The sequence below is a fragment of the Falco peregrinus genome, chromosome 11 (assembly GCF_023634155.1).
Source record: "Falco peregrinus isolate bFalPer1 chromosome 11, bFalPer1.pri, whole genome shotgun sequence".
Taxonomy (NCBI): domain Eukaryota; kingdom Metazoa; phylum Chordata; class Aves; order Falconiformes; family Falconidae; genus Falco; species Falco peregrinus.
The window spans coordinates 7,362,860-7,386,132 of record NC_073731.1 but is presented as its reverse complement, the minus strand read 5'-3'; the positions used below and the strand labels follow the sequence as shown (position 1 = coordinate 7,386,132).

General features: G+C 40.6%; 1 protein-coding gene across 1 annotated transcript in view; it reads right to left on the bottom strand.

The window, feature by feature from the left end:
- Positions 1–268: 268 nt before the first annotated feature.
- SPTLC3 (serine palmitoyltransferase long chain base subunit 3) overlaps positions 269–23,273 on the bottom strand; it is an 86,853-nt gene continuing 63,848 nt past the window's right edge. The window contains exons 8-12 of the mRNA XM_005238601.3: positions 19,642–19,861; positions 17,363–17,489; positions 4,520–4,655; positions 3,392–3,521; positions 269–1,026 (exon numbers count right to left, since the gene is read on the bottom strand). Coding sequence (XP_005238658.2) covers positions 913–1,026; positions 3,392–3,521; positions 4,520–4,655; positions 17,363–17,489; positions 19,642–19,861 — 727 coding nt within the window. The 3' untranslated portion in view covers positions 269–912. The remainder of the gene's footprint in view (positions 1,027–3,391; positions 3,522–4,519; positions 4,656–17,362; positions 17,490–19,641; positions 19,862–23,273) is intronic.

Genomic DNA, 23,273 nt, shown 5'->3' with positions numbered 1-23,273 from the left:
GGAGTTCAAGAAACTTAGGAATGGGCCCATAAATGTCATCTGTAGTTTGTGAACTGCAAGTATCTGACTGTTTTGATCAAGATTTTTACGGGAATGTTAAATGGTTATTAAAATTATTTACTACTGCTACACGAAAAGGGAGCAAGCCTGCTGAAGAACTTACGTTGTGGTAAGATGTGCTAGGCTGTAGGTCAAACGCATTAGCAGAAAAGCATTTCTGTTTATGTCTAAGCCCAAATTTTTGTACATTACAAAGCTTATAGTGTATTTAAGTAGCAGAGAAAGAGCCTGTGGGTTGGAGGAGGCATTTTCCCTTTCCATAATCTACTGTCAGAAATGCATGATCTGGTCAGGCTACTTTTCTTGTTCTCAGCATTAGCCAATTTTTAACATTTTCTGTCCTTGGAGAAATGTGTGATAGGGCAACTCAGAGAAGCTACTTTCTGCTCATTCCTCTGTAGCAGTCCATGCCGATGTCTTGATATATGCTTTTCAACAGATAAAAGTCCATCTCACTGATGAAGCTCAGCTATATCACCATACTGCACTGGAATCCATTCCATTTTTAAACTTTATTATTTCAGTCACAATTAAGACTATCTGTAGCCTTTTCATAAAAAGGGGCCATAACAAAAGCTGTATGTTAGCAACTTGATCAATGGATGCATTCATTCTGCATCAAAAATACCGTAAGAAGGACAGATCTCCTGGGAGGCAAATCTGTATCAATATTTCAGTCTCTTGAATACAGAAATCTGATACAATAAAATGCAACACCTGAGCTTCCCCTCCTTTCAATTAACCAAGAAACAAAAATTGTCCTTAGAAGGAAAGAAATGCATTCATATTTTTTAGTTTTCAGGTTTTCCCCCCTTTCGTAGCATCATAATGTTCTCTTCATGGGTGGAAAACTTAATCTTCAAGTTCAAGCCTAGTTTCTTCATACAGTTCGGGATGAGATGACTTGGAATACCGTGAATATTTCAGATGTAGAAAATCACCCAATTCATCCAGAGCATTCAAAACCTGTAAGACCATCATACTGTGTCAGTTCTCTGGGAAGAGAAATGAAGTTCTAGTAAACTCTACTTTACAGCAGAACGGGAAGATTATAAAAGCATCAATTAAAGAAAATGTAAAGGGCAAATGGGCATATTTTGTTTTCATTCTCCTGTAGTGAATGTTAATGGAGTCATAGATGTACAAAGCATCTACAAGAATAGAGTTCACTCTTTCAGTAGGTTAGAGCTTATTAGTAAGTATATTAAATGAGCACAGATGAAAAAGAAATGACCTTTTTCTAAAAGCACAGGGAGATAATAGTCCAGATAAAGTCATCTTTGCTTGTACAAAAAGTATGTGTAAGGCAATACTTCAATATTTCCCTGTAGAACCCAAAGGTTGGAGTTGCCACTGCATATTCTTAGATGAACTCAGCCCACAGTGCTGATCCAAGTCATCATAGTCTGAATAATGTAAGATATTTTTAGTGCATTCAATTATCTTCCTGTATTAATATCACAAGCATAATTAATAATGCATTAATATTGTAATGCAATTTGCTGAGCTGCGTCCCTATCTTTCAGTAGATTCAAAAAGTAGCCAGGGAACTCTATACCGTAAAGAAGCAGGCTCGGTGTTTTGCATCATCTGATCCACATTCAAGAGCAGCCAACCTTTTGGCATCAAAGAAGGAAACAGCAATTTTGATTTTGAGCCTGTTTCTGTTAAGCCTATAAAACAAGCTCAAAACCAAAAAGAAGTAATTTAGTAATGGTTTATGCAGAGAGATAGCTTCAAGGTCATTAAGGAAGTTATTCTTGGGAGCTTGCCCTTTCATGGATCTTTCCTCTTTTTAGTTCCAGGCTGAGATTCAAATCAAGTTTTGCCAAAGGGAAAAGTTTTCATTGTGCTTGTTACCTGTTGTTACCATGGGTTTAGGCATAGTCACAAAGTGTTTGTCCTAAAACACTTTCCACCTGCAAGTAATTAAACTCAGGGTATTTCCATTCCCCCATACTGTAAGGACATGTAAAGAATGCCACAAGTGCCACAGCAATGATCCCACTTTCAAAGGCACGTTCAAGAATGATGCCTGGGGAGTGTTTCAGACCTTCACTGCTATCAGGAAGCAGCAAGGAGTGAATATGCAACGATAGCCCAAAACTGTGATGGGCTTGATATTTGGGGGTGGGGGAAGAGGAAGAAAATTAAAGCAGCAACCTCAAGAGATTAGTCATCAGATCAACTTCACCACCTATTACTAGTTACATAAGCCAAAATCTACACAGTCAAACCGCAGAAGCTGACAATGACCAACACAAGTACGTAGCTATGCCTTCTTCTATGCAATATATCATCATGGTATTATACTTTGTTAATAAGTATTGCATCTTTAAGAGCAGCAGGAATTTTACAGTGCACACATGCAAGGCAGATTTTTTGATGTTTGGAGAGTGTCTACACAGGCATGGGAGCTGGTCAGCTGGGCACAGCTCTGGCCTCAAGCTTCACATGAATCTCAGAATGCAAAGAGTGAGCCAGGGGCTCTCTGCAAGCACAGGTGCCTGCCTGCATGAAGGAGTGGCATCTTTCACTCAAATGCCTTCCATGTTCATGATGCTTTGCTTTGCCCATCATACGTGTGCAAAGAGGAAAAAGGAAGCCTGAAATTTACTGTTAAGCCTCTGTGTTTCATGCCTCTAAGTCAGCTTATTCTGAGAATGAAAGAACGTATATCAAGCCAGGCCAAAACCACCTTTGGCAAGAAAGGGAGATGGAAAATTTCAAAGAATTTATTTTAAACACATTTCTGACTGCATTGGAATGGAGGTTTATGATGGAAGTCTCAACATACTCTGAACAGTATTTCTGATATCAGAGAAAGATATGGAACTTGAGACAGGCCAGACAGCACCAATTAAACTTCATTAGGTTCAAACAGTTCCAAATACTGCTTGCAATTTCCACCTGTACCCCCAAGGCTGTCCCATATACTTCTGCAATTCAAGAAACACGTGGAAATATGGAATGAAAATAAGGGTAAGGGAATCTTGATTTTCAATTATTTTCATATCGTTTCAGGTTTCCTACTCTGATAGTTTTGACCTAGCATTTAACTTTTGTCTTGCTGTGCTCTTCATGTAGGTCTTTATTAGTGATGACGGATTTGTTCACTATTAGAAATAGAAGAACATAACAAGTTAACTGTCCTGTAATCTATTTTAAAAAATAAAATATATAAGGCTAAATTGCCTTTAAAGATCAAGTGACAAGGCCAGAAAAACAAATGTAAAAATGAATTATTGAGATTCAAAGTAACACACAGAGAGCTTCTCCTAACCTCCTTTGCATCTGAAGTTAATTTCAGCGGGACATCTGCTGTGCTTACCGTGTTTAACATCTCCCGTGTATGTGCAGCTGATACACAAAACCGAGCCCTGGATTCTGTGATAGGAGTAGCTGGAAACCCAACCACAACCACCCCGATATTTTTTTCTAACATGCGTCTTGCAAAAGCCCTAAGGAGAGAAGAAGAAGAAAAAAACCAAAAGCAAATTATCTTCAATAAACTGACCACAGAGAGAAAACATTCAAGTATAATAAAACAATGGGTAAAATCCTGTCTTCAATTGAAGTGGATGGTAATATTCCCATTGAATTCAATAACAGCCAGAATTTTACCAGTAGGACTGAGATTCTTTGCTGCTTAACAGCTCGTGAAGCCAAGTGTGTGTCAAATACTAGAAGTGTGATGGCAGAGAGCACTGTAGAACAGACAGGATTCATTGATGTCAGTGAAAGGCTCTGAGTGCAAATCAAATCGTGTGGGCATTCACAGTCCCTAAGCATGAAGAGGTTGGGCTTTTGGAAGGTGTAAGAGCTGAGTTCCTGCACAACAACAGGAATAAAACAATCTACGTGATGGTGTCTTTGTGCTCACAATTACTCTGCCAGTTTAAGAACCTTTTGTGTGGTATGTACTAGACCTAGAGCATATCGACAGCCTAAGCCACTTGCAAATATTCCCTTACAGCACAACCCTTACATTATGCTGTTACCGACTTTTGGTCTGCATGTCTGAGTCAGTGCACAAGTGCTGCTTGATAGGTACCAAATGGTAAAAAATGCAAAGACTGTTCAAAGGTCAGATGGGGGAAAATAACATCCATCCAAAAAAATTCATACATCAAAGGCAATATGTCTCTTGTAATGATTACAAATTAAAAAAAACCCCAAACAATCCAACAAATTCAAAATGGTGTCAAAAAAGTATTATTCCAGAGCAAATTAAAAAGGATAAGAGAAATTTTAAAACTTCTGAATACTGAAACAGCTCAAAATCAATCCTAGGGCCAAATCTAAAATAGAACATAATTAAGTGATGAATTCACCTAACAGCATATGTTTCTCCCAAGAAGCATCTAACACACATAATTAGATTTTTCGGAGTGTATACCAAACAACCTATGAACTTGACCAGTGTTTGTTTTGACAACAAGGTTTTTTTGGTACTTACCCTATCTTACCAGGCATATAAAGGAGTAAAGGAACAACAGGAGAATCATCATTGCCATAAATGATGAAACCCATTTCATGCAGTCTTCGTCTGAAGTATCTTGTGTTTTTCCCCAGCTGGCGCACTCTTTGGAGTCCTGAAATGAGTCAGTCAGGAGAACAGTCAGTGCAAAGATCATAACTGGAATCTAGTAACAGGCAAGAAACAGCTGTGGGTAACAGTTAAGAAGTTTAGCTGAAACACGTATGTTGCTGTCTGAATCAGAAAAAAACCATGGAAAGAGCTAAATGCAATGACATTGATTATTATGGCATTGTAGGAGAGGTAACTGCTATTGCTGTACTTGTGAGGTGCTTCCCCACCGGCAGAACCAGTATGCCTGCAGGGGATAGGCAGGTGACCAATTCCCTTTGCTGTATTGCATTGAATAAAGCCTACTAAATGACACACACTATAGAGAAGTAGTTATATGCTTCTGTGGATACAATACATGTAGTGTGTGTTCCTCCTCAACATAATTCACTCTAAAGGGAAACAATCAATGTATACAGATGTTGATGACAGATGTCAGTATATGCATATCTTTTCTCATTTACAGTATTACATAGGGGTCCTCATATTTTAGTTGGTTCTGTGCATACACTTTTTTTTTTTTTTTTAATTCTGTGACTGTAATAAAGCTTAAAGGAGAAAATACCGAATTTTGGGTCAGCTCATACTGATGCTTTTGCTGCAACTTTTTAGACAGAGGAAAAGCATCCAATGGTTACCAACATTCAGCATAACTCCAGTTACTCTAACACGTATCTACAGATGTAATCCCTTGCTGAGTTCTGCTCAGTTTCTCTGTACTCTTATCTTGCTATTATTATCTCAATATCATCATCTGACAAGAGACTAGTCATTCAAGACTTTCAGACACAAGTTTTGTTCTCTGCATTGTCCCTGGCCTCATTCAGTCATGAATCCACTGATGTGTCCCCCAGCAAAACTGACAGGAGGGTTGAAAACAATTATATTTAACGAAGGAAAAAGGCAAAAACCAGCAGAGAAAAGATGTGCTTGAAAAGTCATCTCAGTCTTTTCTTTTGCAGTGTCACCAAGGAGGTGGTTTCTGACAAGTGCAGTTTCTTCCCCACCCATTGCATACAAAAGGGAAGAGCCATACTCAGCATTACTGTAGGCAGGAGATAGAGTATGTCCATTCCCTACTCCACCTGCATTGTATTTCATCAGAGAGCTGATATATGCACTGCTCTTCCAATGCTGGAAGGTGCTGACAGGGATGGTGCCACCTACCCCATACCCACATGCTGCTCTTTCCCACCAGTACCAGTCCTAGGTTCACCTAGCCACACAATGAATCAAGTCAGGTCTGTCATCTGCCTGACCCCGCCAGAAAGAAAACTGCCAAACCAATGTCAAACAGATGGATTCTCTAAACCTAATCGCTGTGCAGCTGCTTGTGCCTGCCCAGCAGAGGTGGTGGGAACATGTGGTAAGGCTGGGATTTAGCAGGACACATCTCAGCTACGCTCTTAACTTTCATTTTCCTGCCGTTCATCAGCCCATACTTTCAATATCACTTACATTATGTCACCAGACATGAACACTGAAGCCTTCAGTACAACTCATTTCCTCTTTTTCCCTTTGCTTTTAAGGTGCCTTTGCACAGATGTATTACGTTTTCACTCTCCATTTATTTTTTCATTTTACTTTACTTTTCGTTCGCTTCATTCTTCATTTACTGCTTTCTGCTGTCAGCCTCCTCTGACTGGATGCCTGTTTCCTAATTTCCCATCTTCCTCCTTGTAACCACAGTGGTCAGTTAGGCAGTTGTAACTGCTACCTACCACCTTCAGCAGATTTGTCCTCAGACCGCATTCTGCCCCACCACCTGCTGTGGCTTTTCTTCCTATTCCCTCTTGACTAAGATGGGGATTACCACACCTACACAAACCTCTTTTCCATTAATCATTTCTGAGTGCACGTAGGTTTGAACAAGATCTACGGCTTCATCTGTTCTGTATCTTCCCAAATCAAGGTTCTGTCAATGTTCTGACTGGGAAATTTATAGGGAAACTGGGACTTGCTTCACAGTGATCAGTGTTTTGCTGAACAAATTAAAAGATCTCATAAAACCAGTGTATTTGTAACTTCATGCACAAAACTGCCCACACAGACAACCTGTTAGTTACAGTTTCAGTCATTCAGTTTAAAGCATTCAGTGGAAGAGATCTGCTGGGTTAGAAAGGGCCACAAATAGTTTAACCATCTCTCCAATGCTGCTAAAACAAAAACAGCTGTGCCAGAGCAAGGAAAACAAATGAAACACAAAAGCATCCTACTACAAAGCTTTCCAGTCACTAATAAAAACAATAGTCTGTGGTATTTCCAAAAATATTTTTGGTGTAGTAGATCTCAAAGAACCAGGAGGAAATATTGAGGAGGAGGAGAAATGGGGGCAGGGGAGATGGCAAGGAAAGGGAGTTAGAGAAGAACTGCAGGATAATGTGTCTGAAGTCTAAGAGAGTTTTTCCCTTGTTAGAATTTGTCAAGATGTTATTAGCACCTCCTGAATGCCCAATTACAAGGAGGGTGGAGGAGTAACCTGAACTGGGGTCTCAAAACCACTGCTGCTTCTTGCTATCTCAGCAGCCTCTGAACTACTTTCCGAACTCTCAGTCTACAGCATTTGAAACTACTAGATTTTCAATTAGGGAAAGTTTTCACAAATGCAGATGTTCTTGGCGAGTGCAGTCTAAGACTCACTGCCTTCTCCTTTCTATTCAGCTGTTTACCACAAAGCTGGAAACAAAGTGTCAGCCATGCAGGATTCCAGGCCCTTTGCTGTTTATCAAACCATACGCGCATGGCCCCAGTTATCAGTTTGTCCCTACTTATTTTAGGTACTGGAAATTTAGACTCCAAAGCAAGAGGGGAATCCAGTGAAGGAAACATCAGAGCTGAAAGGGAGTTTCAGGCAACCCCCTAAAAGTCAAACACCTCTTCCTTTTCCAATCTTCCCTCACTAAATCTATATCCTCAACCAGTTTGTGATGGGATGGATCCCCTTTGGAGACTCCCTGTGGGGCTCATTTCAAGCCAGCCAGTGCTGATGCAAAAGAGCCACTTTAATGTTTTAGCAACAACCCAGAATAGTAATTTCATTTGCAGGGATGTATTAAAGAGCCAAATAAAAGATCAGAGCTCTCACATATATCTGGAGAGAAAAAAAGCACATTAGGAGACGATTGCTACAACACTGCATTTGTGGGTGGGTGCCTGGGAGGAACCTTTTTCTTTACCAAATGTCAACACTTTCCTTTCTCATGTTAAGTTTTGTGGTCAAAGACTACTTGCACACATCATATACACACCCATCTTATATGCTGTCCTGATAAAAGCAATAAAAAAACCTTGAAGTTTGTAACTGTATTTCAATGCTTTTTCGTTCCTTTATGGGACCCTCCGATGTCAGATAAGGAGGCAGATCTGAGCAAAATGTTTATTTTGGTCTCATTGGCCCAGTTTTTCCCCCATGCTGTAGATTAAATCAGTATAAGAGTGATGAGTTCAGTTTAGAATTAGATCTTAGTCTAAATTCACTGGGGTATGTTTAACTAAAGGCATTGCATTTAAAAACTATTTTCTTTGATTCTTGAAGCTGTGATCTTGCATCCTTTATTTTTATGGGGTCAAAATCTGCCGAGTCAGACCCTTGAGCTAAAATGATATAGCTGCTTATATTTGACTGTAAGAATTTACCTGTAGGCAGTAATTAGAGAATCAGGTCCTTAAACATTAAATATATTCGTTCAAAAATTCTTAATTTGCAAAAACTTTGAGGATTTACAGTCTATGCAAATAGCTTACAGCACACATGCAGGATATCCAGTTATATTCTATAAAATATGTGAACCACAACATAGCATATGTTCAGAGAAAACAGCCTGGACAGGGAAAACTGACCTTTAGCTAATTAAAACTAAGCGCACTAATGCTCCAGAGTTTTCAGCTAAGGTTAAGCATGACCTCATATTAAGAGCTGTACATGTTTTTATGAGCTGAATTAAGAAGGAATAGAAAGAGGGAAGACCAAATGAATGATCAAGGATTCTAAATTTTGCAAGTTATTTTCACACTGCTTGGAGCATAGCCCATGATTATTCCAGCCTATACCCGAATTTTGTTGAAATACAGTATTAATTACCTGAATGGTACAACAAAAACAGATTTACTGCATCTGCAGTCCACCTACTGCTGGCAAATTTAGGATTTACATTCATTGCACTGCTTTAAAAGTATTCGGTTTAATGCAAAGTTCTAAGGTGTTTGCAAGTCTGGGGAAAATGCTGATTATATTTTTATTTCACATGCATTATTGCATATTGCCGTTTTTAGCTCCTTAATTTCTGCAGCCTTTTAGAAGGCTTTATAGCTCTAAATTAATATGGTTTAGTGTAAGGAAAAATACAAAGAGAAGGCAAGAGAGGGAGAAATGATAAAAGATAGTGGCTTGCTCATAATTTCTTTGAAGCAACAAGCTTTTTAAGGGAGCCACTTGGAGTAAAATTTGGTAGATATTTTGTCACATGCCAGCCTATGGCTTGAGACCTGCTTTCAGTGAGGAGCTGCTCTGGAGTTGGACAGCAGGAAGGCATCCTGACTACACATCTGAGGGCCTGATCTCAGGCCCGTGCTACCTGGCACAGCTCCACGCACTTCAATAGAGCTCTGCTATTTATGCCAGCTGGGGACCTTATCCTGGCAGTGAAAGAGGTAGTAAACCTATCAGCTCTCTGAAACAAAAGTTTGTTTTCCTCTTCCAGAGATGTCTGCTTTTCACTCCTGCAAGATTTTAATAAGCAGGGAAGCTGGCTGTGTTCAATTCCTGCACAAACATTCTACCTTTGAACTCTTCCTGTAGGCTTGTACCCTTGGAAATTCTGACTCAGTATATTGAAAACAGGAATAAGCAACCTGTAGCCTTTCATAATCAAGATCTCAGGTGTATTTTAATTGAAGGAGAGCTGTTTTTCCTGAACCCATTCCAGGAAAGATAATTCCACGCCATACTTTTTTTTGGCATGCTGTGGACTCTTCAAGGCACAAATCCACCTGCTTTAATCTTCTCCAGCTGTTGTTTCATGGAGTCTTTCTAGATAACTAGTTACACAATCAAACTTTTACATACTGGTGTCAGTGTGTCTCTTCAATCTGTGTCCCTCGGATGGAGAACTCCCTTCCCTGCCCTGCTCTACTAACTAGATAGTAAAAAGCAAACTTTCATAGGCTGAAAAAAATTTGGAAAACAATAGCTCTTCCCCTCTAAACTGTTGCAGATGGACAGATTTTCTTTTTTTTCTCTGGTTCCATTGTAAGAGTAACACACATGTACCTCCATGTGCATTAAATCACAAATAGAATGCTATAAAACTGGGGTGCCTAAAGGAAATATGTTCTCAGATAAAAAATCTTTATAGAAAAATAACTTTGCTATGAATTGGGGAGAAGTGAAGACATTTTCTTCTACAATCTAATGCCAACTAGAAACCTAGTAATTTCAACTTAATTCGGCTGCTAAATAAGCCCTTAAGGACTTCTTTAGTCAGTCCAATTTTAACTGTGAACTGCTGAAACGCTTTCCAGAGCAGATTAAGGGAAGAAAAAGTCACAATTTCAGCTGAAGCAGAAAGGAGAAAGATTGTACAGATTCTGTCATTTTTACCTTATTTCTCAAATGAGTCAGCTGTGCCTACCCAGCACCTTCATTCAGATATATAATGTAAGCATTCAGTGTCCTGCACAAAAGTGGGGACAGAGCAGCCAGCCTTGGCCGAGCCTTATTTACTCCCAGCACAGGTGATTAATCACAAAGCACGTCAGTCCCCCTGCTGAAAGCCAGCCAGTGCACAACACGCTCCATCTGTATCACATTAGGTGTTTCTGAAATGCCAGTGATCTAAACGCTGTTAGAAAAGGCACTTCTCTCCTTTGTGCTTCTCAGGCTGATAACAGTGCTGGATTCCTTGGGCATGGGCAAGCAGCATCTGGAACAGAGGAGGGATCCTCACGCTCTGTCCCAGCAGCAAAGGCACCCTTAAAAGGCGACTGTGCCATGGAGCTGCGTGTTGCTGTCCCTGGGGCTACGAGTCACATCCAAGTATGATCACATCCCTCCTCAGCCTGCAGTTAATACTGATTTGAGAATGCAGGGGACACCTATCCATGGGTGGAGTCTGCTGGAGGACTGCAGCACTGATTTAAATTTGAATATGGAGAAAGTGACTTCAAACGAGGTAGAATTTGCTCAAGCCTCAGAGCTCTTGCAAATCACTGTGAACACTACTACTCCAAAGCCCCTGCTCGTTCAGATCAACTGACCTTTCATGGGTACATTTGGCTTCTTTTAGGAGGTGGACCATGTAGCAGGTGGCTCCACTGGACAGTGCTGCTCACTCATTTTGGGTAAAGATAGCAGAATTTAGCTCTGTTTCATCATCCACTGCTAAGAGAGCATCTGTGGTGTTCAGCTTAGACGAGTAATAATCACAACGACATAGTGTCATCATTAGCATCTTCACTGTCATAGTGACTCGGAGCCCTGGTCATGGAGCCAATGCTTGCAAAAAGGAATAAATTTGCTTATGTGCTTTAAATGTAAGTGCACGGTTATAGGGAATATTAACTTAAAATTAAGCCAGGGTTCAAGCATTCTACTTGATGAGGACCCAAGAGAAGCAAACATCTCAGAATGAAGCAGCAAAATGAGAATTTGAGAGGGAACAGTAAAAAGATATATTTTAGTATTACTGATTCTGCAAGCTGTTTTGAGCAGGTTCAAGGGCTTCGTCACCAAGTAGCTTGAGGTATTAAAGCTTACAGCTGCACTTTCATGATCAGTTCAGTGTGGCACAGATTTTCCTAGCTGCAAAAGGGATTGTTCCTTTCAGCTCCAGCTGCGCAAGTGCTGGCACTGTAGCCATATGGTAGATTGGCTCAGCAAACCGGTTTGGCTGTAGGCTAACCATTTGTGGGAGGGCTGGTTATTTTTCAGCTGGATCAGTTCTCTGATTCAGTTCATTGCATGACTGCACGAACACTAATGCTGGTGTTAGGAAAAGGGGCATGAATAAGGGGACAGGCATGGGGGAAAGGAAAAAAGGACAGCAAGACTGCCCTTCCTTGCGCCAGCGCTGGTTTATGGCAGGTTGTAGTGATGTTAAACTAAGGTTTTTGAATTTACAGAGGACCCTGACAGGCAAAGCTAATATTTTCAAAGGATTGCTGAGCACAGGTAACAGTGGAAAATGCTGGAAACTGAGCATTTTAAGAAGCTGGTCGTCCAGTTATACAAAAATCTAAGGCAGACAGAAATGTTTTAAAAAGGAACCTTTAAAACCAGATCTTTTTAATGCCAAGCCCAAACAGAAAGTGTTCTGTTGCTTCTCACAATCTGAATGAGCTCAAACGCAAGAACTCAGTCTACCTAAAACAAAGATGAAAGTCTGCCTAAAACAAAGATGAAAACTAGTAGTTGCAAAAAGACAATCAGTAAAAATGACAGCATAAATTAACATTTTAAAGAAACATTTTCTATCTAAACAGCCTTAGGAATTATCTTTTAACATAACAATGGCAGTAGATTCCCGAGGATAGGGTTTTAAATTTTTCAGCATCCCATAAAAACTTACGAAAAATACCTGTTGCTGTTGGTGAATTGTTGTTTGCCATGCATTAAACAGAAAAAAATGATGCCTTTGCAATGCTGTGATTTGTTTTTTACACCACTATAATATATTATTAGTTATCAAGAAAATTACTTTAGATTTTTTAGCAGTCTTAACTCTGTCTGCCTAGTAGTTCTATTTTTTACCTGTCATATTTAAGTGTAAAAATATGCTTTTAGCATTGTCAGGCAGAAAAGGAAAAAGAAAGGTCTGAGGTCACAGCTGGAGGGGCTGTGTTGCATGCAAGTATGTGTACTTGAAAATCTGTGCAGGGTCCAAACACTGAGTCAACTACAGTCTTATCATGGGGATAAAACCACTAAGGCAGCTGCTGAGTTTCCTGAGGTATCTCCAGTGGTGTAATGAGAAGCTATGAGGAGAACATATAAAGAATATCTATATTATGAATTATAAAGAGTAAAGGCCATGGGAACTTCTGCTTCTCCTATCTCCTAATAAATGAGGAGAGACACATTTGAGATGAAAAGGCCACAAAGGCTTAAGAGGGATAAAATGATATTTTTTTTTAATAGAGTCTATGAACTGAACCGTGGAACTTGCTGCCTTATGACATTACTAAAGGAAATACAGCTGCCAGAAGTTCATACACTTTTGAACAACTCTATTATAGGCACTATGATAGTATCTATGACATTATGGTACCAAGAATGAATGTGCCTTGTTCTACAAGCCATCAATTTTCAGAGTTGTGTGAAACATGGCATTGAAAAACATCAAGCCTCGAACTCAACTAAAAACCTGATTTCACATAAAAATGGAAATACATTTGCAATTTTGCTTGTCAATTTCTGACTCTTCCGCCAGTCCCTCAAGAAACAAAGGACTCTGTCATAGTGACCCCAATGTACTCCTCCTTCCCAGGCAGGAACAACTGTGCATATCAGTTTTGAGGGAACTACTACTATCTTCTCCTAATTCAGCATTTCTTGTGCTTCATTTTCTCAAGTCACTGTGGGCTGAGGGTTGGCTGCAGGCTCTGCAGTATCCTCCCAGTCACGTTGTCATGACATTAGTGTCTCACAGCTATCACAAATATTAATATGGGACATACCCATCCATTTATAGATGGTTTCTCTGGGAGTTACTATGTCTTCTCTGTATCTTTTCACTTACGTCGGTGCAAGGCTTTTAAAATGAGAACTTGCCCATCCAAACTGGAGTCTCCTACTGCAAAGGAAGGTAAACAGACATCTTGCTAGCCTACCTCCACAACAGTTTGTTGGCCAGACAAGGCAAAGGAGTGTTTGAGGTACCAGCACCAGTTTGGAGGGTTCTGTGTTTGCTATAGTTTCATGCAGACACATTTGTCCCTCCTCCTCTCCTTTCCCATACTAGGCCCTTTTTGTTCACTGCCTTTCCAGCCCATCTCCTCAGCACCTCATTTTATCCTGGTCTCCATCCTTATCCCTACGTGCTATCTGTTCCATGTTGTGCCTCCTTTGCTTGTCAGTCTCTCCTCTCTTTAATCTTCCTGCTTCACCTCCCTAAGTGCCTCACAGTGCAGGATGGATGCAGGTGCTCAGGCCCATCCCAGTCATCTGTTCAGGCTTCAGATGAGGCAAATTCTTTTCAAGCCCCCCCAGCTGAGCTGGAAGTTGCTTCCTCACTCAGTGGATCTTGGCATTTGTCTGTGTTCTAAGTAGAGATTTTTTAGAGATTTGCAACATCCCAAAATTCAGATGGTATTCCACAGACATGGCAAAATTTATAAACTTGGCTATCAAAATCAAAATCTTCATCCCAAAGCCTGGAGAAACTGAAGTTCTTCAGGACAAAAAGGATTTTCTAAAATCTGGGGTTTTTTCCCCTTTTTTGTTTTTCCTAGATTATCAAACCCCCATATGTATGTCTAGCCTTCTCCTGAGGAAGGACTGAACCTTTTTGTTGATATGAAAAAATTGTAGCCTGAAACAGACACCTGCTGTAGAATATTTCCAGCTAAACAGTTTACGTTTCATAGAATTATTTTTAAAGTGCTAACCTGTTCCTTCCTTGTAATGAAGCTGCTGTGCCCCCTATGTCCATAAACATCTATTCATATCCTGCAGTCATGTGTCCGGTATACCAACCCTGTCCTGGAAATGCACTTCCTTTCCAAACGACCATATTCTTACTAATTGAAAAGAAGGGAAGAAAATGTGGGAGATCAATCGGCTGGATATACACCAGGATAAATGCAAGCAGTATTGCTGCCTTTTGGGCCTCTGGCAGCACCACTATATAATTCCACCTATGTTACTCTTTTCTAGATCAGCTGCTTAACAAATCAGTGGAGAATAGCAAGAAATTGAAAGGAATGTAAAAGCTTGATAGCTGGGAAAAATCAGAAGAAGATGGCTTGAAGTGCTAAAAAATATAAAGAGTTTTCAGAGCAGCAATTTAAATTATCAAATCAGCCTTCTTTCTCTTAGATTTCTATTAATCTACCGAGGCATCAGTCATGAAGTTCAGATGTAAGAACATGCTGGATTAACACATTTGTCATCCCATTATTTCATACTCTTTTCAAGAAGTACCCTCCAGTTAACATGGAACTTTCTAGCAAACTCTAATTACACTCTTTCCCAAAACATTCCCAGTATTTTTTGCAAGGCTCCCTCCCCCACAGAAATGCTCGCTAGAGGACAAACCATCAGTGGACATCTCCTTATAAAGGATTCCCCAAATCATCCTGTGGGAAGAGAATGCCATTTGAAATAAATTACAAAATAAACTCCTTTTATCGATTCAACAGGTTTCCAGAGAACAAAGGTTCCATACCACCCTGTGGCAACTCTGGCTCACTTAAAACTTCTCTGCCAGGTATCTCTGCTACACAGTGGCTCATGCTCTCACAAGGACGGCTCACATGCAGGATTCACCATTTTCTATGATAGCAGACCAAAAAAAAAAACCTCAACCAAAGCCACTGTTGCACTTAGAAACAAAAATATCTAAGAAAAGACAGTGCTTTCTCCCTTCTGTTCCCCCCTCTTTTCTAAGCCACCACCTTCCTCTCTCTGATGTCAAAGCAGCATTGTAGTATAGTCCAGCATAACATTTTTTCCTGTGTTTTGGGTTGTGGGTTTTTTTGTAGTCCACAAGACAGCCTAATGAAGGGAGGCCCACATGAAAGAAAAACCAATAGACTAAAATAATGAGTCTGGCTCAGAAGGACAAGAAGCATTTTTACACATCATAGCCAGTTTGCTAGCCTTTGTGCAATACTTTAAGTTGAGATATATGATTTATTTATTTGTTTTTCTATTCTTTTGCATTTCAGATTACAAGACACATTTGAAAAAAAAATGACACAATTCTAATTTATTTCATAAAGGATTTACAGAAGACTTAATAAGCACTTATTTTGTGCAGAAGTACAAACATTGTGTCATTAAGCAACCACTGCTTCTGGAAGAGAAAATACTGCAAACTCTTAGCCCTAAGACAGTCAGACACACGCATCTTAAAAGACCGTCTTGAACCAAATTCTCCTATTAGCCGGCACTGAACTGCGTGCAGAATCACGCTAGCTGAAGAGCATTTTTAAAAGGCTTTGAAGGTTTGGAAACGCTCTGCATGTTTAATACTTTACACGCGGCATCTAGGGGAGCCTGGTAGGCAGCCCTGGGGACGCTCGGTGTAAGGCCGCCCTCTGACGGCAAGCGCTTCCCCCGGCCCGCGCAGGGAGCCCCCGGCAGCGCGGGCGGCACCTGGTCCCCAACGTCAGGGAAACGTCACAGCTGGTCCCTTCCACGGAACAGCACGTAGGCATCTGCACACGCAACCTCGACCTTTCGAATTTCAAGCTGGAAACAGTTGTTACGCTCTGACTTCTCTGCCAAAACGACAAAAGCATCGTTTCCTCACTGTCTACACGTCGCACTGGAGTTCTGCTGCGCGTTGTTACTGCACTCAGCAGTTTGGCGCTAGGACCAGATTCTCTGTCCCTCCTTTTGTACACTGGGGTCTTGTAAATTCTGGCCTCATTGAAGGGCTGCAATAAACGTCTTAACAGCCTCGTGCCTATCACGGTTTGAAACTGCCCTCTAGGGCACTGCAAAGAATAGTGCAGAGCACTATCTTACCTGCTCTCATACGTTCTTTTTCCTTTCCGTTCCCACCTAACCCTGGTCCTATCTATCAGGGAGGACTAGTAAAGAATTGCTCCATTAGTCCTACACAAGGTAGGAGAAAACAGCACAGCACAGTGCTGCTGGACCAGTATAAAAGAGATTGCAATTCAGAGCAGAGCCTGCATCTTTAGGTTCATGTTGCAAAATAATATGATTCTTAGGCATTCCTGACAAAAAATATACAAATTCAAAACCCACCAGCTTTCCTCTGAGTTTAGATTTAAGACCTAGAACACTGGATACATATCAGTACTACTTTGAGACAGTAACAGATAGATAGGTCACACGATTGTTTTGTTGCTTGCTGCATAGAAAGCATGTTAAATGGAGGAATGAATGGTAGCTGCATCTGAAACTTGAGGAATTTATATTCCTAATATACCTAAATAAACTTATTTTTTTCATACAGATACCCAGTAGTCAATTCTTTTGGCACAAAGTGTACTTCAAAACTAGCTTCAGGACAGCATAATCAATGCCTGAGAAAGATAGGAATTATCACAATCATCTTCTCACACCATTATTTAACATACAATACCTGTTTTGAAATTCTGCACCATGCTTGAGTTGCTTGCCATTTTGAAGGTTCACACTTACAAAGAAGTTAAACTGACAGCATCTAGCCCATAAACAAAGGCATGTTGTTACGAACCCCTCCTACAAAGTCAGAAAATCTACTCAAGGGCAATTCACATACTCCTAATTTGTTGCTGTAAATCAGATTGGGCTGGCAACCATAGATCCAGAATTCCAGAATGTTTCCATCCCCGCTGCACGGGAATGAGTGTGGAAAAATAAATAGAGTTGATAGGACTTATAAGCATGATGATTTTTATATTAATTTTACAGTAAGAATTATTTCCTTTGTGTTACGTTACCATACTATTTTGCTGCTGGATGACATTTTGCATGTGCCTGTAAACAGTAGATGGTCTGGTAGTAATTGAAATAAGTGGTTAAAGAAGGTGGCTTACCTTGTGTTGTCCCGTCTAGTCCCATGAGACATTTCATTGCCCTGATGATTTGCTCTGCTACAGGTGGACACATAGATGTGGCGTACACAGCACTGTGAGAATGAGTTCGTAAAAAGTCCACAAGGTCCTTACACAAGCAAAACAAAGCATGAATGAGCTTTGAGCTTGCCAAACAGCAGATTTCCCTCTTAACTACTGCAGGAGTGAGAACACGCAAAAGGAGGATGATGTTGCACCAGTTATTGGTTTGCTTTCTTGGCTGCTACTGTTAATACATGGCCTGAAGAAACATCAGGCAGGTGCAAACACTTTACCGTTTAAGTGGGGCAATTACAGCTGAAACAGAAGTCTGGAACAGAATAATATTTACTTCTGCGCTAAGATCTATTATAAAGGAGCCAAAATAATTTAAAGACCAATGAACAGCTGAACTTAAAATACTGTCGGTTCCTCTCTGTGAATGAAACAAAGCCTACATGACATCAGCGTAGTTTCTCTGCCACAAGACCTAATGCAGGAAAAGCAAGCTTATTGCAATCTGGTTTTGGCTATTTAGCGTATAAGTTTCTTCCATCTGATACTTTCCATCAGTGCAGCAGGGGCAGTCATGTTAGAGCCGGTATAGTTGCTTTAACATTTCCTTGTGTAACTAAGAGCACAATCTGCATTGATGCACTGTTGGCACGTGTAAAGCACCAATAACTCTCCTGAATCCAAGGATACTGTTGGAATTTGGCCCTTGATTGAGATCATCATTGTTATGACAGCTGATACCTCCCACTGCAAAGTATCAGAGTAACAGTTACCAACTAAAAGCTAAGCGCATGTTAGTGAGAAAGGGGTGCGGCCTGCTTGAAAACTGGCTTTGATAAAAAATACCACCAGAAAAAAAAAGCCAAAAAGAGTAACACAAATTATTGCCAAAAAAGCTGTATGAGTCTATGCTCCAGTGTTCTAGTCTAGTAACTTCAACGCTAAGGATAAAGATTACCTAACCTTATACAGGTTATGCATTGCTATAATGCAATTGTAATCCTAAGGGTTTGATTGAATAGCTGAGAAGGCTTCTGTGCTCTAACTGACACAGAATAAAAATGCCACGGTGAACTTTTGGCTACAGAAATGAATGTAGGTATGCTAGGTGTGTTGGGTGGGCAGCTGCCACCAAGGCCCTGAGACAAAATTTAGTGATACATGCAGCGAGGAAAAGAGTGACCCACTTTCATTTCAGAAGACTTCCAAGGATCAGGTAATGAATTAGTTCAGAGTGCTTTTCACAGGTCTAGGCTTACTATAATTTCTAGTACATTAGCCACATTGTCTTTGATAAGAGTTAAACCTTCAGATACAAATTCAGGAAGCAAAGGAAACAAAAAAAAAAATGATTCTTGATGTATTATGATAGCCTGCTTTAAGATCTCCAGGGGCAAAACCAAAAAAGACAGTAAGAAATATACACTTTATACTTTCTTATAGCCCTTTTATTCTACTCAAGTGCTACCCTTATTAATGTTGTCCTGACAGCAACCATACGGGCTGTCTAACCAGACTTCCTACTCATTCAACAAACTGCTTCAGAAATACATTCAGCAGGATATGAAAAGGGTAAATAAACAGCAACCACTTGATATCTCTGTCAAGCAGCAAAACGGATGACATTTCACAATGGAGATGATTATGCTTTCTCTTCTTCTACACCCCCAGTTAAAGCAAGCTCAGCTCTACTTTTTGTTGACATCTGTTGTTGGCAAGAGGTTGTTTTGTTAATAGACATAGAGCAACCAAGGACATGGATTTTACTATTGCAAAAGGCCCTGAGTAACCCTCTTTCTTCATCCTCCTAAAAATGCAACTATGAAAATTCACAGCTGCTTAGGAATTTTATTATCAGTGGACGAAACTGTGGCTTTAATCTCTCAATATTGCTCCACACACTGTTTACAAATGTGAAATAAAGTAATGAGCAATCTGCATGCAAATTAATGTAGTGAAGTATGTTTAGCCAACCACAACGTGTCTAAACATTTCCAAGACAAACAACAATCATCAGGGTGGCACAGAAATACCCAAAACAAGCAAATTACATAATATGAACATGAGACAAAAATAAGAAAGTCTGACTGTTTGATGTGCATTTGGGATCCAGACATAAATGGTACTAACTTTGGAATAGTGCTCCTGTGAAGCAGTCAATGCAATAAGATAATTAAATATATAACATATTAACATAATAGGAAGGTACTCCCCACCATGTTAAAACATTTGTGTTTTTCTTTTACCTTTCTGCCAGCTATGTATCCTCCAGCTGCGCCAAAGCTCTTTGTGAATGTTCCCATTAACACGTCAACATCATCAGGACTCATACCGAAGTACTCCACAACTCCTCGGCCCGTTGCTCCCACTGCACCAATGCTGTGAGCTTCGTCCAAGTAGAGGTAGGCTTTGTATTTCTTCTTCAAGGAGACTATCTCTGGCAGACGCACAATGGATCCTTCCATGCTGCAGATAGAGAGAATCATGGATGAACAGCAAATCCTGTACTCTCTTTAAGATACTGCCAGAAAACATAGTCATTAATTGCTTTATTCCATGAAAGATCTTCTGGAACCTCGATTTGTATTTACAGTTCAAAGAAAAATTGCAACCCTTTCCCACCTGTAGGTGAATATAAAACAGTCAAACAGTTCTAGCCTTCAAACAATCCAAACCAGTCAAAAGTCTTTGAACATTTAAAAATTTTCAACGCGCCAGAAAAGGAAGGAAAGGTATAAAGCAAGACGGAGATACCCAAAGCAGCACATTGCAATTTACTACAAAACGAATATTGTAATGAATTCTAAGGAATTTCTATAATTCAGTCTGGTCCCTGCTTACTTCATTGTCAGCTACTGTGGCAACAATTGGAGGTAACAGCTCTACAGTTACGGGCGCAGAGGAGCTCGGTCTGACATGCACAGGAGATGGGCCCCATGAAAATCACAGATGGTGCTGTGCATAACTCTAAGCAGCCCCAGTCTTCAGAGCGGACAGAATTGGTGATTAGAAAAGGGAGCTTAAATCCACTCTTGCCAATAGTTGCTCCTAACATGTACTTCTTGGGAAACGTAGCCTGCTACCTAGTACTCAAAAGGGAAAAAAAGTAAAAATCCACTTTTTCTTTTTAATTTCTTACAGCCATGCAGGAAAAAGAAATATTCTGAACTTGCACTAATGGTGTACTGAGATTTGTAGAAATGAGAAAAGATGATAAATCTTTTGTATTGTTGGTAATCACATCAGTATGTTAGAAGGCACAGAGGAGTTGTATAGCAAAATGAAAGCCCAGGGAGATGAATAAGAAATGCACTCTAATCCCATTAAGATAAGTATCAATAATATTGCTGTGAAGACTATTATGTCTTGAAAGCCTTTGTGAGATGACTATAGCTATGCTTGGATGTGCTCTGATGCGCTCAGTGTCTGTTTCATAATGAGTTAAACATATTCTCTTCCGCTAGCTGTAGTGAGCAGGGCCTGAAATGCTAACCCACTTCCTACCAAACACAAAGGGAGTACGCTGTGTGCCAGGAAAACCAGCGCTCCCTGGCTAAGGTGTGCAGCTAAGGGGTATCCCCTTGCAAGTGCTACAAGAGTTTCAGGTAAGCAGAAACATTGTTCACAAATAGCATGTACAAAAGGGCACTACAATCACCACAACTTCTTAGCAAGTTTTAGGTCCTGGATCACTGGCTTTCACAGAGTTTTTTATTGCCACTCTAGCTGCACTATGCAGCTGGCAGTTTGGTAACACAAAAGGAGCAGGATGTGCTTTTAGAACTTGGGAAATTTCTGACAATTTTAGTCGTCCTTCATCCTTTGGTCTCCTGACTAAGCTTGGAAACATCTTGGTCTCCAGCTTTGAAGGAGACCTGCCCATAGGCAAGTCTCCATTAGTTTGAATGAACAGCATGGGGGAGCAGCCCTGGACAAGGGTTGCCTGGGCTGTTTGTACTGGGAGGTTCAGAAAGCCTGACTGTATGTGCCTGGAGGCATATTTTTGGCTGTCAGGTGACTGCTGGCAAATCTTGCCCTTCTCTCTTGCTCAGACATAGAAGGGGCAGCTGTGGGTCTGTATATCGGCACCATGGCCGCAGCAGTAAAAAAGGGTGGGTTTGTACTGCAAGCTCCTGAAGACTGGGCTTTCTCACTTTTCCCAAATGTCACTTGGCAGCTTGGGGAGTTGCAACTTGAACTACCACAGCTATTTTCCTAAGGAATACAAGGGCAGAGCCCACAGTCCTCACATAGCCCAGAGTCAAAGCATTAGTCAGCTAAAAATTATATGGAGCCACTGTGTGCACTTGGGCACGCAGCACCATACGTGCTGGGGGTGGCAGCTTTGGGCTGCACCTGGTCAGCCTCCAGGTTGGCTATATGGTCAGCCCGCTATATGGCTATATCAGGTCCCTCTGCAGAGGGAGGTAAATAGACATCCCACCCTCCACCTTCCAGCAATACGTGGGCAGACCAGCTAGGCAGAGAAGGACAATAATACTTTTCCCCACATTTACGTGGATGTTATTAGGTTTAGTGGCTCATGGCAATTCAGATGGGAGAGACAGCATTTATCTTCAAAAAGAGAAGAGTAAGAACGTTAAATTAAAAATACAGAGCTTGATTAGCTGCTTATTTATGGAATGGAAGCAAGTTGTTGCTGAATCCCAGAACACATAGAGCTGGTACAGGGCTGTTGTCAGATTTAATCATTAAAAGCATTCATGAAAACTTTTCTTACTTGTATGAGTAGATTTCTCTCTGAACTCTAGGCTGTTTAGCAAAACTAGGCACTTGTATTCAGTTCCAGTGTTGATTTACTGCTCTTGAAAGATGCTGTCTGACATAAACATTACAATAGTTAACAGCGATCCTAACATGGCCTTGAAGTGTCCATGAAGTAAAGTGCTGCTGGTTTCGTGTACATTTTCTGTGCTGCCTTTCAAACAGGCCTCAGCCCTCCTGATGGCAGAGATGAGAGTTGTTTTGCTGCCTACTCTGTTCTTGGTCTCTCTTTTGACCCTGGGAGATGGTTTGTGATATGAACACATAAGCTCTGTTTAGAATTGCTCCAAGATAAAGCTCACTTCACATAACCCCTTGGATAGCCCAGATGGAAAGTTTACAGGATCCTTCAGTAAATATTGATGTCAACTGAGTTTAAGCCAGAGAGCCAGAAGTTCTGTCTCAGTCTGGTTGTGTCACTTTTACAAAGCTATTGATCTGTTTCCAGATCTGCTCAAGCGCGCAGGGCACATTGAAAAAGCTGTATGCAGATAAATATAAACCAACTCTGCCCAGGCCAGACGTTCTCATTACGTGGTATTACATCCTGTCTTGTAGCAAAAATTATTAGCTTGGTGACAGGGATGTAAAGCTGCTAGATTTCAGCTGATCCTCATCTCCCTTGTTCAGTGGGCAGGCACAAAAGCTTGCCTCAGTACACGCTTAGTTTAAATCTGCTTCCAGATGTGAGGAAATAATCCAAAATTTTGGGATCACTGAATTCTAAAGCTTGATTTAATCCCTACCAAATCACTGATATTCCTCCTGATGCAGCTAATGAATTGTGGAGCCAGGTGCTTTGAGAGGCAGGAGGTGTGCAGTTGTGCTGGTCACTTCACTTGGAACACAGGCTCGCGCTTGGTAAGTTTTTGTCCAGTTTATTTCAAAACTTCTCAGGAAAAGGGTTTTCTACATCCTACTATGGCACCACAGTTTCAATTTAATTTTTCTGTCAGGAAAGTTAATTTACCAATATTGAACCTGTTATCTTCTTCATAATTGTACCACTCAATGTCTTTAAACATGTCCTATAGTAGCACTATCCTTTCAATGTTTGCAAACTGTATCTGTTCCTCTTTCAGGCTAGTTTGTA